We start from the raw sequence: 12,445 nt of genomic DNA on the forward strand, positions 1-12,445 counted from the left end.
GCACCAGTGAAGGCTCCTAACTTTCCATACAAATCCAGCTGACAGATGGGGATCTTCAGCCCACCAGAGCTCATGGAACTAGGATTGCACTGGGGTTTTTCTCAACTGCACTATCCACTAATTGAATACCGTTCTGTTGTAAAAATGAATAAAAGAAAATCTCACACTATGAAAATTACAGATATTACGATAACTAAATTTGAGTCAAAAGCTCATTTTGAAAAGCCTAATAGTTTGAACAGTTGTCTTGAGTTCTCCCTTTAACTTCTGTTTGCTCCTTCTGGCACTGTCAATCACATCTGGATCCACAGCCTCAAAGAGGTGAAGCAGACTATTGCCAATTCAGTCCCAGGGGTAAGTAGCAGGAGAGTTTACAGATCTGAGGAGGGTACGGGGAGATAATATACACAGCTGGCGTTCTGCCATTGACTTACACAACTGTTTGGGAATTGGCCTTGTCAAGATCTCTGGGTTCCCTCCCTGGTTGTGGGAGAGGATGGTGCACCAGGGTGGTGCAGCTGGTGGAAGCCACTCAGGTTGGGCTCAGCTCTACAGGACTTTTGGAATATGTCACACCCTAGCTGCATTTCTGACATACTACTTGACATACTCCCAGGGGTGGCAACATCCCTTTTACCGTAGAATAGGTAGAAAAAATTGGCATGTTAGACCAGTGTACCAGATCAACAGAAGTTTGCTTTTCACCCTCTTTCTCTTGACTGAGCAGTGACATAGTGGTAGAGCTGGGTCTTGATGTGAACAGCCCAGCTGCATAGGAAAAAAAGAGTGAAGGAAATGTTAATAGCACATTTAGCTTTATTGAAATTGAACAAATAACCTTTTTTTAATTTTTTTTTAATAAACCCTTTTACATCAAGTGTAAAATTTTAATGTTTGATTCATTTTATGTTACAGGTTGTCTTCTGTGTAAGCAAAAATACCATCTTTTAATTATTATTTTATTTTATTTTCTACTTTAAAACATGTAGCAAGGATTTGAATAACGCAGATCCGGCACCAAAAGGTAACAGGTTCTGAAAATCACAGTACAGTTTTAAAATTCTTAGGTTAATTGATGATATTTAAAATGATAGCCACTTTGATATAAATTAGAGGTCTGTAAACAAGTTGTGTTTACCTATAGAGCTATTGATCGCAGCTACAATGAGAGCAATAACAGAAACTCAATGCTAAACTGAGCTACACCTTTGAGGAAACAAGTTCTTACTAAGTAGTGTGGTACAGGGTAGCACAATAGGTAAAATACAGTTTGGCACCTCAAGTTGCATGTAAAATCAGCAGAAATAAAATTAAGTAAGTGCACTGTATTCCAACAAAAATAAACCGGGCAGTTTCACTGGTTTTGGAGTGTCAGCTATCAAATAAATCACACGACACACAAGTTCAACCTCAAAATTACAATTCTAGTAAAGCAAGATAATATTAAAATGCACACCCACAAGGATAGTAAAGTATAAATCTGTTTTTTGTTTGTTCATTTGTTTTGCTTTGTTTTCTTTTCTTTTGTTTATCTTCTCTCCCCTGTCAGTAGAAATAATTTACAACCCACAAAAGAAGGACTCCTTGGTGAAACCACTAACTACAGACATGGTCATGGAATGTAGCTCAGTAGACTTGTTTCAAATAGAAAGGCAACATTATCCTGAAAAAGTTTGGTCCTCTTATAACTCACTGTACTGTAGCCACCACAGTCTCTTGGTCGATGCTTTAGGAGGATTGTTTGTTTTCTGATTCTCTTATGTTTCAAACAATAATATCTTGGTGATAAAGTTGGGTAAAATTTGGCCCCATTTACAGATGTCTGATTAATGCTGAATCTGGAAGAAGAACACTGAGAGTACATAAAGGGACCACTTATTGACTGGTCTCAGGCATATTGTTTCATGCAATCAACTTTTCCTTCTATAATTCTTTTTCTTTTTCATTTTCTCTTCAGAGTCCTGAGGGGAAAAAGAAACCTTTAATCGAAATGACAGAAAGACATTTCATTGTTTATTTACATGTGGATCACTTTGGCTGAGTAGTCCTGGCAAACCAGAGTTGCCTATTTCTTGTGAATGTCCTCATGCCGTATAATTTTGTATGTAATCCAGTAAAAGATGTTGAAAATGAGGAAGGCGAGTGGGAATGCAGCACGGGATATTGTATCAATCCTTTTTGCACGGTCAACAAACTTCTTTTTGATGGAATCTGAATCCTTTGGTGGTGCTGGCGGTGGGTTAGGTGGAGTAGCTTTGACCGCTGTGCCATCTTTCACTTGGAGACAGTGACCCATGCCATAGCCACTGAAATTGAATCTACTGTCACGAGCAACTTCATCTTCCTGGGAGATAAAGAAGACAAATAAGTCAAAGAAGACAATAGGACACAATCACCTGTCTATGAAGCATGACATATACCTGAATAGTTGAGGTGTACCCCTCCAAAGCACCTAAGTGAATTAGCCGGTTAAGCTACGATACAAAATACTGATTTAAAAGACAAGTGAGCAATTAAAACTCACACGAAAAGACATGGAAATTCGGTGACTGCCTTACTTTCTCTCTGACTAAGCCAACAGAGCAAAGAGCTGTATCCCAACCCCGTAGAAGAGGAAGGGATACAGCCCATATCTTCCTACCCCATAGGAAGAAATCTGACTTCACAGACTCTCATTGCCCTCCTTGGGCTTACTGTGGGGAGGAAACCTAGCCATGCTGGTAGCAAGGAATCTGCTCTGGCCATGTTAATTTAAATGACCCAGGGATCCAGGGGCCCAAGATCATGGTAAAGAATACCCTTGGCTCAGTCTAGCTGCAGCCTAGCACCTCCATCCTTGATTTGCAAAACAAGGGTTGATCTTATCCTCCCCCACCCCTGTGCTTGTAGGGATGCTCCTAGAATCAATACTTCAAAATTCACTGAACACTTGGATTTAGTGGTAACAGGTACAATATTGCAAGCTAACATAGCAACATCTTGCAGAAATCCATTTTTTCTCTTGTCTGAGTGGGTAATATTTGTTTTTGGGAAGGTGAGTAACTTAAGTTTATCATCATGACCATGTGATGAAAGGTTTGTGTCTGTGCTGGTAAATTCTCACAGCCACTTCTCCTGCCTGATAGCACAGTAATATATGACTTAACAGTTATTGGCAGCCCTCCACAAAGGATACAAAGCCAGCAAACAAGCAACTCTACTCTTTTTCATTCCAGCAGTGATGAAATGTAGTTCCAGCAGCTTGCCCTAATTAAAGACCTTCTCTTTGACCAACAAATAGTTCATTGTTGACTTTAAATGACCTCTTCTTGGGTTCACAAGCAGCCCACTCACTCACAGGGAATACTCCCTCATATCTCTCACTAACCCACAGCCTTCTGATCTTAACAGAGAATCAGAGACCGCAAGAAAAAACATCAGAGCAGCAAGATATTTAATACTGAAGGAGCGTGTTTGCTGAACTTGGGATGGGGACGAAGGACAATTTACACCAAATCAGGATGCAAATCACTGCTCCTTTGCAGAAGCAAATCTTTTCATAATTACATTGCTCTCTCCTCGTCTTCAGCATTGGAATTGGATATATCACCAGGCTTGCTCTCCTTACCTCGGAGCTGACATGCAAATATGAATAACCAGTAGTGGGATCCAAGGCTACCAAATGAGAAATAGTCACTCTGAGGTGATGCAAGTGGTTATGGAAGGAGGGTAGGCAATAAACAGTGCTTTTGAGCTCCTGTTACTTCAGGCTGAGGACTATTTTACAGTGTACCCATTAACAGGTGGATAATTGCTTTATTGTAAGACTGTTTGAGCACCTCTCCAGGGTTTATATCCCTTCCATCTCCGAAGCTCATCATCATTAAGGCAAAGAAGCTTGGTCCTTTCGTTTTTCAATTGTATTTATTTAGCGTTTGCAGTTCCTCTTTGAAAAATCCAAAGTTCTGCTTGTCCTAGTGATTATAAATATGTAGACTATTTAAAGATAAATCCATTGAGACCTAAGTTGTGGGCAGTCCTATGCAAGACTTCACTTGTATGACTCAATAACATCGCACAGTCCTCCAATAATACAGGATGCTGCTTTCTTTGCAGCACTTTCCCTTTTACTGAGTTTGAAGGATAAAATGTCTGCCCAGGACATAAAAGGTGATTAAAAAGGGTAACAGATTTTCAACAGCTGCGTTACCATATGTGCTTCATTCTTTTTTTTAAGTTTAATTTCGGTTACTTGTGAGGGACCTGGGGGGAGAAGTGAGGGCAAGGGGGTGGAATAAAATGTCAGTGCAGGACTTGGAAAGCCCAGAGTTCCATGCCCTGCTGTGCCACAGCTTTGTTGTGTGGAGCTGAGCAACTCATCTTCAATGTTATAGCATTTTTTCTGAGCTTACCCTGTTGTAATTCCAGCGGGAAGCCACCTAAGATTAGGGACATGGACCTTTAAACTTCATCCTTCCAGGCCTTCAGCACCCAACCCTTAGCTGTAAGCAGCCACCCGTTTCCCAAAAGTATTCAGAGCCCTGTATTTTCCCCTACAGGCAGTTGGCTGCACCACTTCTTTTTTACAAAACCCAGAGGAAAGTGTGCCTAGTTCCCATGCTAGTTTGTTATTTAGGACTTCAATCCTAAATTCGGTTTACACTGAATACAAGAGGTACAGCATTCTTCTGGGATATGAGGAGTACGAACTTGGTTGCCTTCTCTTCTTGAGTAGATTTGAATCTCCTTCTCCCTGTTCAAAGTTTGTATCAGCTTGTTGGGTTGTTACCTGCTCTTCCAACATGGAGCTCTTTGCTGTTTGCAAAAAGTGAGAATTTATGTAAATTTCCTTTTTTAAAGTTTAACAGAAAAACTCTTTTCAAAGCCTAATAACTAATGAAGAGAATGACACTGTTTCCACACTATTTGTTTCCATGTTTGATATTCCACTCTTACAAAAACTTAATATTACTGACAGCTAAGGATTGTAGTTGTTGTGATCATCTAAATCTCTGGTTGGCAGGAGGGCTGGACGAGATGACCTTCAGAGGTCCCTTCCAACCTTGACTATGCTGTGATTCTCTGATCTAAGTGCCTCTGTAAGCAAGCAAAGCCACAGTCCTTTCAACCCACAGATAGCTCTCAGCTCCATCTCCACCACATTGGTTTCAGTGGTAAAATCCACCGAGAGTTGAAGTGGTTTTGCAGTCTTGCACCCACCAGCCCTCTAAGCACTGCCAGCACCTGAAGTCTCGCTGGCAAGCCCTGACACCATCAGAGCTCCCCCACTTCACCAGACATCACCTGAAAGACCTCAAGGTGGCGGGGTCTCTGCTCTCTTTCATGAAATAGGTCATTAAGGTTGAAAACCGAAAATGAAACCCTGTGGAGATCAAGAACCACATGTCTATGGGTTTCCAGTGAGAATGCAGTCAGGTGTGTGTCCTGTTGGTCCCCTGAGCCCTTGAACCTGCTCCACCCAAAATGAAATGGCAGGGAAGGAGACTTTCTTTCTGCTGTTGAACAAAATGGACCCAGAGGCTAAATCTAGCACTGGAACTTCAGGGTCCATGCTGCTTATCTTACTATGGTGTGGACCACTTAGAAAAGCTTTCTTCAAGATACACCTGGTTCACTGGAGCCTAGCACTACACTACATGTGGTGACACCTCATGGCCATAGGAACAATAAAATCCCCAATGTATTTTCTTTTATTAATACAGACATAGTTAAAGAGATTGTCTTTAAAACACCGTAGTCTTACTACAAAGACATAATTTGATGTCTCAGAGTATCTTCCAACATTCTATTATACATAAAGGACTTTGGGGAAGAATCATGGAGATAGGATACCAAATGTAGATCCTTTGACAAAGAACTCTTTTTTCATGTTTCAGTATGTGAGATAAATTCATCTCAAGTGAATTCCCTTAACATAGTGCATGTCTTCCTTTCACCTGGAGGCTTGAAGAACTACTGGGCAAAATACCTCAGGCACCCTCTGACACGGCTGCAGAATTCCTCTTCATTCCCAGCATCATATTCAGTTTGTACAATCTCACATAACCTACAGTGCAGACTCATCCAAAGACAGTCCTCAATTAGTGCTCTTCACCAGCTTAGTCACTGGTAGAATAGTGCAAACCACTTTGCAAACATTTCGATCTTTATTTTCATTAGACTACGCATATGACTTGCATTTGTTTTAAACCAGACAGGATCTCACTTGCTTCAATCCTTGTTTGTTTGTTTGTTTATTTTGTTTTTACAGGTTTTGAAGCTAAAATCAAAGAGTGGGTAGAAGCCACTGGACATCAACTGGAGTGGCAAAATCCACTGACATTGAAGTGAAAGACTTTATCCTTCTAAAGGGATGTAAAGTTAGTGTTGCATAATGCACACCCCATAACTCAATCTGCCCTTGATAAAGACACAAGCTAGGATGAAAAACAGAAAAGAAATAAATAGCAAGAGGAAAGTGTTCTTTTGCTCTTTTTCTCTCAGATGTTCACACTCCTGAGTATTTTAGAAGAATTATCTACTGAAAACTAAATACATTTCCTGAGAGTTGGGCAAATGGTTTCTGCAGATGCATTTTCAACACCACATAATTTTCCAAATAGGTTTTTGTGTATTATATTATTATGGTGTCATACCAAACTTATTTAGATGTTGACTTTAACCAATTTTCATCAAGAAAGACATGATTTTATTTTCAATTTTTAATTCCCTTTAAGAATACAATAATTTTATTTGCTTTACAAAATAATAGCATTAGATTCCCTTGTCCTTGCTTTACAATAGAAAACACCTAAATCAGAAGGATCATATTTTTGACATGGTTTTCTTTCTTCATCTTCCATCTTTGAAAAGCTTTATTTTCTACTCTGTCAGGTTTGGAATGTAACTCATACCATCAACTTCATGCCAAAGCAACCATGAACAGGAAAAACACTTTAGAAAATCAGTCCATTCTCTGCCTTGCTTGCACAGCTTTCTACACAATGCATTCTGAATTTCTTTGTCCAGAACACTTTTAAATGCTTATTGTCAGAACTGACTCAGTTTTAACAATGAGGAAAATGAGAGAGAGGCTGGCTTCAAACAGTGTATTTAATTTACTCTCTGATGTGATTTATTCATTTAATTTTGCTACTCTTTTTTTCCAACATATGGTGGGCAAACGATTTAAAAGACTATCTAGTTTAATTAAATTTCAAGGACATAGGAAATTAATTTTAGCTATAGGGTAGAGAACATCAGGGAAATTTTCCTTTTGGCATTCATAAGCACAAAGTTAGAAAATCACAATAAATTTAGACTTGAATGCAAAATGGAATCGATACGAATTAGACAGCAAAATAACTTCGGAGACTTCATTCCTAAATCATTACGATTTTGAAACAACTCCCATCTCTCAGTACCTTACATAATTCACAGTGTGGTTTTGCAAAGACACTCATGCTCGCATGATTTCTGTTCTCAGGAGTCAGTGAATAAGTGGATGAAGGTAGTTCAGCCAAGAAGCATGGCTGGATTTTCAAAAGCTTGTTGGTTCCCCACAGAAGGCTCTCCGAAAGTTAAATTGTCAGGTGAATTGTCAGAGAAAAGGTCCTTTCATAGACTTCTCATAGGGTCACTGTTTAAAAGACAGTAATGGATTTTTAGGAATAAAAGATCAGTTTTACAACTGAAGGATTTCCTGGAGAGGACCCCCAAGCATCAGCACTAGAACCAGCAACAAGGACGAGATTTATAAATGATCTGGGGAAAAGGTTGCCGAGTGAAGGTACGCAGGAGAAACAGGCTATTCAGAATGGACAAACCTCAACGAAGCAGAAGGATCTCTAAATACTAAGTGACTGAGTAATGAAATGGCAGTAGGTGAAATGCAAGCTAAAGCACATTGCAAAAGGTAACCCTGATTAGACAAAGACAGTGATTAGCTCAAATTGGTTCTTTCTTAGGTGAGAATTGTGGGAATTACCATGTAGATGACTGTAAACATTAGTCCACTACTAAAAGGATGACAGGCAAACAAATCAGAAAATGTCCTTCCGTTGCTTTCTCCACTTAAAGTATGATCAGGTTTTGAACATGAGGAGCACTTCTGGTCATACAAAGTCAGAAAAGACATAGCAGAATGATATAAAGTACAACGAGGAGCAGCAACAATTATAAGAGACTTTTTATGCATGCAGGGATCCAAAGTAGATGAGATCTCTTCAGCTTAGAAAAGCTGTGTTTGAAGGATGGGGGAATATTACAGATATCATAAAATCATAGTGAAAATTAATTAATGGAGGGAAAATGAATAGGTTATAGTATTTTTTTTTTCCCAATGCAGGAAATAGGATAAAACACAATGACACATGGAGGAAGAAAGGCAAAATTTATTTTTAGGAGGAAATTATCTTTCATTTACCTGTGTAAATCATTGTGTAAGAACATTTCAGAGGATGAAAATAGCACAACGGCACAGATTCGGGAAATATACAACCATGTGTGGCTATTGAATGTGCAACCTTAGTTCATGAAAAAGTACACCTTTAGCTGCTTGTTTTCAGAATACAGAAAAGTCCTTCTGGAGGAACCTGGAGATTTTAAATAAATTTTTTTTCTCAATATACATGCCCGGCCACTTTCCATACAATATGGCATGTCTTATGAGAATTCAGATCTTCCATCTCTTGGTAATATGCTGGGAGCTGGAGCTAGTATTGAAATGCTCTGCATTTCCACTAATTTTTAGCACTTTGGATGTCATATTTTTTTTTTCCCCCTCTCTTCACACAGCTCTGCCTTGAGGCTAACTCCTGCTGATGCAGAAAGTGATGACTCTCACATAGCAAACCTATTTGGTCATTAACAGACTTCTCTGTTTTTTTCCTTTCTGAACCTGATCTCAGGAACCTGATCTCTGGTTTGTTCTTTCTTGACCTGGATCTCAGCTCACCTGCACTAGATGCCACTTCCTCTCCTCAATGCAGGCTTAGGAGCAGAAAATAATGTAAAATTGTCAGTTTCTCACCGCAATCCTTCCCCAAGTATTGATCAAGAAGGGCCCCAAACTTGCTCTAAGTATAGTTTTTTCCTAAATATTCACCTAGGTGTTTCATCAAAAACATGAGAAATCTTTCACTGATCATACTGAATGATATTGCTCTGTCAGGATGCACCATTCTGTGTGCAACAGTGGTTTTGTCCCTTTTCTACCTCTCTTAACACAAATTTTTCTGCTCAGTGAGGTTTGTTTTTTCTCTCATTTGGACACCCATGCCTTATAAAATCTAAGTGAAACAGACCTTATATTATACACAGCATCGACATTTTAATTAATGGAAGAGAAATCAGTCATTGCTGTCTTCAGTAAGGGTTTCCAACGGACAAATCTAAGCTTGTTTTAGAAAGCTGTGTTTAATAATACCTCCTATCTCCAATAAACAGCAGAAGAATCTTTGAAGCATGACTGATTTACTTACTCTTTCTGTAAGAACAGCAAGTGAACTGTTGTTAATACAATAATGAAATGGTAGTTAATGTGGTTTGCCCTCGTTGAATAGGAATTGAGCATTATCCAACTGAAAGAGTAACATAATTTAAACATGTTGGGAAGCAAAAATATTTTCCTGCCTTGAAATATCTTTAAGTGGTACCTAAATTTTTCAAGAAAATCTTTAATAATAGAGATTATACTGTTAGTAAGGGTGATTGGTTTATTACAAAAAAAAAAAAGTCCTTCTTTAGTAAAGCAAGACTTGTTTCTCTCAAATTCTTAAATGCACTTAATATAAATTTATTATTCAATTTCATGTTTTATATATAATATGATTAATATTTCAATTTTTGTGGGGGAGGCAGGGAGAAAGAGATGAAATGATGTTTTGCAAAGCACCATAAATGTTACGATAGATAGTTATAGATCCTAAAGAAGAGCAGATCTATTTCTGGCACAGAAGAAATGTGCCTCAGTTTCCATTTGCTTTAAATGACAGCGTCCAGGCTCAGTGATCTGTGAGTGTCATGCAGACTCACTTTGCCAGTTTATCAGTGGGAATGGCACATCAGCCTGTTATACATCAGAGAAATGCACGTTAATGACCCAGATTTGAAGGATAATCTGCTCTGACCAGAAGTCTGGTGGATACAGGGTGACTAGTTTCTCCTCATCCTGTCTGCATGTGAAGCTGAATAAACTGCAAAGTTAGTGTTTAAATGTGGGGCTATTCTGACATTTTACCTAGCCTGTGAGATGGTGGCTCCTGGGCCAAAAGCACCCAGGGAAGGACAGCAGGGCACAGGGGATGGGGAAAAGCACGAGGACTGATGGATGGAGAGGTGGAGAGGAAAGAAGCTCTGAGACACCGTGGCTGTGCTTTGACAATGAACATAGCCGTGGATTTCTTCTGCTCTCGTTAACTGAGCAGCCAGTGCATCGGTGAGGGTTGTGCAGCACACAGCTAAAGCACCTCCAGTGCCCATACTTAACCTGTCTACGTCCTGAACAAATGCAAAATAATGTAAGGCCCCCAAAACCAAAAACACCAATGGAAACTTACCTAAACCCCACCTTTGCTCTTTCCTCTTGCTCTCTGCAAGACAGCTGCCTCAGGACAGACGAGCTGCACCACAAGCAGACCTGCAGCTGGCAGCTACTAAGCCCCGTCCTCAGACTGCAGCTCCCCCTTGCCCTGACACCTGCTGCCTGCCCAGAAAGTCCTGTCCCAGGACATATCCTGTGACACAGGCCCCCTGTGTGACATTCAGCAGGGAAACTGCCGCTGCCTTTCGTACCACAGCACGCAGGAGACCTGAGCTTGCGGCCCCCAGTTGTGGATTAGGGGTGCCTGAGTGCCTGCCTCCCCAGGATTTTTCCCAGAAGTTTCTCTGGTGCTTTATTCCAAGCAGATTTAAATATTTTGGGGAAGATGATGGTTTTTATCGTGCCTCTGGGAAATTTTCCTCTGCGCTCTGCCTCAGCTGTAATAACTTTAGATTGCTTTTTTAGAGTACCCCTGTGCCCTGACCTCAGCATCTCAGAGTATCTCATTTGTCAAACAGCCAAAATTTAAAAAAAAAAAAGAAGAAAAAAAAAGTGTTATCTGTGTACAAAGCCCGGAAATGACACTCGTGATTTGATTTATGCAGATTATCCTCCGGAACAAGACATTGCTAGCCAGTTTTTCAAACTTGGGTTTCAGTTCCCGCAGTTCCCCAGTTATTGGGGCCAGGCAACTGGGGCCAGCCCTGCAGCCCAGGCTGTGACAGCCCAGGGACAGCGTACACCATGCTCCCTGCCTGGGCCGGGCACTAGTGATGCAGCGCTGTGACCTGAGACATCCATGCCCACCACTGAGGACTGGCAGCATCCCACTCAGTGCATGCTGAGAGTGGGGAGCATCTGTGGGAAGGTTTGGGGAGAAGGGAGGAGAGAGGCTTCCCCTGCACCTCTGCAGCTCTGCACAGGGGAAGGAACAGGCTTTTTTTCTCTTTCTGTAAAAGGATTCTTTCCTTCAAGCCCTTTGCTAAACAGCATCCAGCACAAAACCCAGTAAACATAGAAAGGGATTGCCAGAGCTTTCTCAGACAGACTTCATGCATTTAATTTATGCAAATACTGCACAAAACAAATTAAATATTGCAAATTATATTAATAATTTAAATTGTGCAGCTAAAAATAGTCAGGAATATCTGCAACATCTTGAAGTGTTCATATGCAAATTTTATAAGTTTTGTTATTTTTTTTTTCCTGAGGAGACAAGCCAACTGATAAATAAATGCCTTCCTTTCCCAGTTATCAATTATTAATATGGACTCCCAATAAATAATATTTTGGGGTTGGTTTTCTTTTCTTATCTTCTATTACACAAATGATCCTTTCTGGCTTTGCATATCATTTAGTTCTTGTTAGCCAAGATCTCAATCTGCATTTCTCTAGCTGTTTTTACTTTGCTCTGAAGCATGATTGGGTTAGACAAACTACTTGCCAGCAATCTGCACTTCAGACTTGGTTTCTGAAATTAAATTGTGGCTTCTTAGAAGCATCTTGACTGTTTGAATATATTAGAAATTTACTACGCAAATCCACTTCCTTATTTTCATTTTGATTTGTTTTTATGTGGGTTGTTCTATAAAGGTCTGTTATTATTTATTCACGGCAAAATAAACATTCATCATGGGGTAAGAAATCAATGGCACTCAATGCTATAGCAACTTGATAGTCTAATCTTTACACAGATGTTTTTTTTTCTTTATCTGGTAAGTAATAAATCCACAAATCCTACAAGGTCATTGGTAATATGCATACAACAGAAATGAAATAAGATTTCATTTAAAATGAGTTTGATAGTTTTTCTTCTACTGTATTAAACACAAAGATACATATACACGCTCACACAGTCTGTATACACACACACGTGTAGATATATGTACATATATATTATGTATGTGTGCATCTACTTAATTT

At 39.7% G+C, this 12,445-nt stretch overlaps 1 protein-coding gene across 3 annotated transcripts in view; it reads right to left on the reverse strand.

The window, feature by feature from the left end:
• Window positions 1–749: 749 nt before the first annotated feature.
• The window catches only part of GLRA2 (glycine receptor alpha 2), a 130,696-nt gene continuing 119,000 nt past the window's right edge, over window positions 750–12,445 (reverse strand). The window contains exon 9 of one of the 3 annotated variants that reach the window (XM_080554324.1): window positions 750–2,344. In XM_080554324.1, coding sequence (XP_080410450.1) covers window positions 2,066–2,344 — 279 coding nt within the window. In that variant the 3' untranslated portion in view covers window positions 750–2,065. The remainder of the gene's footprint in view (window positions 2,345–12,445) is intronic. The other 2 variants (XM_080554323.1, XM_080554325.1) reach the window with 2 other exon arrangements.

This window comes from Anser brachyrhynchus (assembly GCF_964034855.1).
Source record: "Anser brachyrhynchus genome assembly, chromosome: 1".
Taxonomy (NCBI): Eukaryota; Metazoa; Chordata; class Aves; order Anseriformes; family Anatidae; genus Anser; species Anser brachyrhynchus.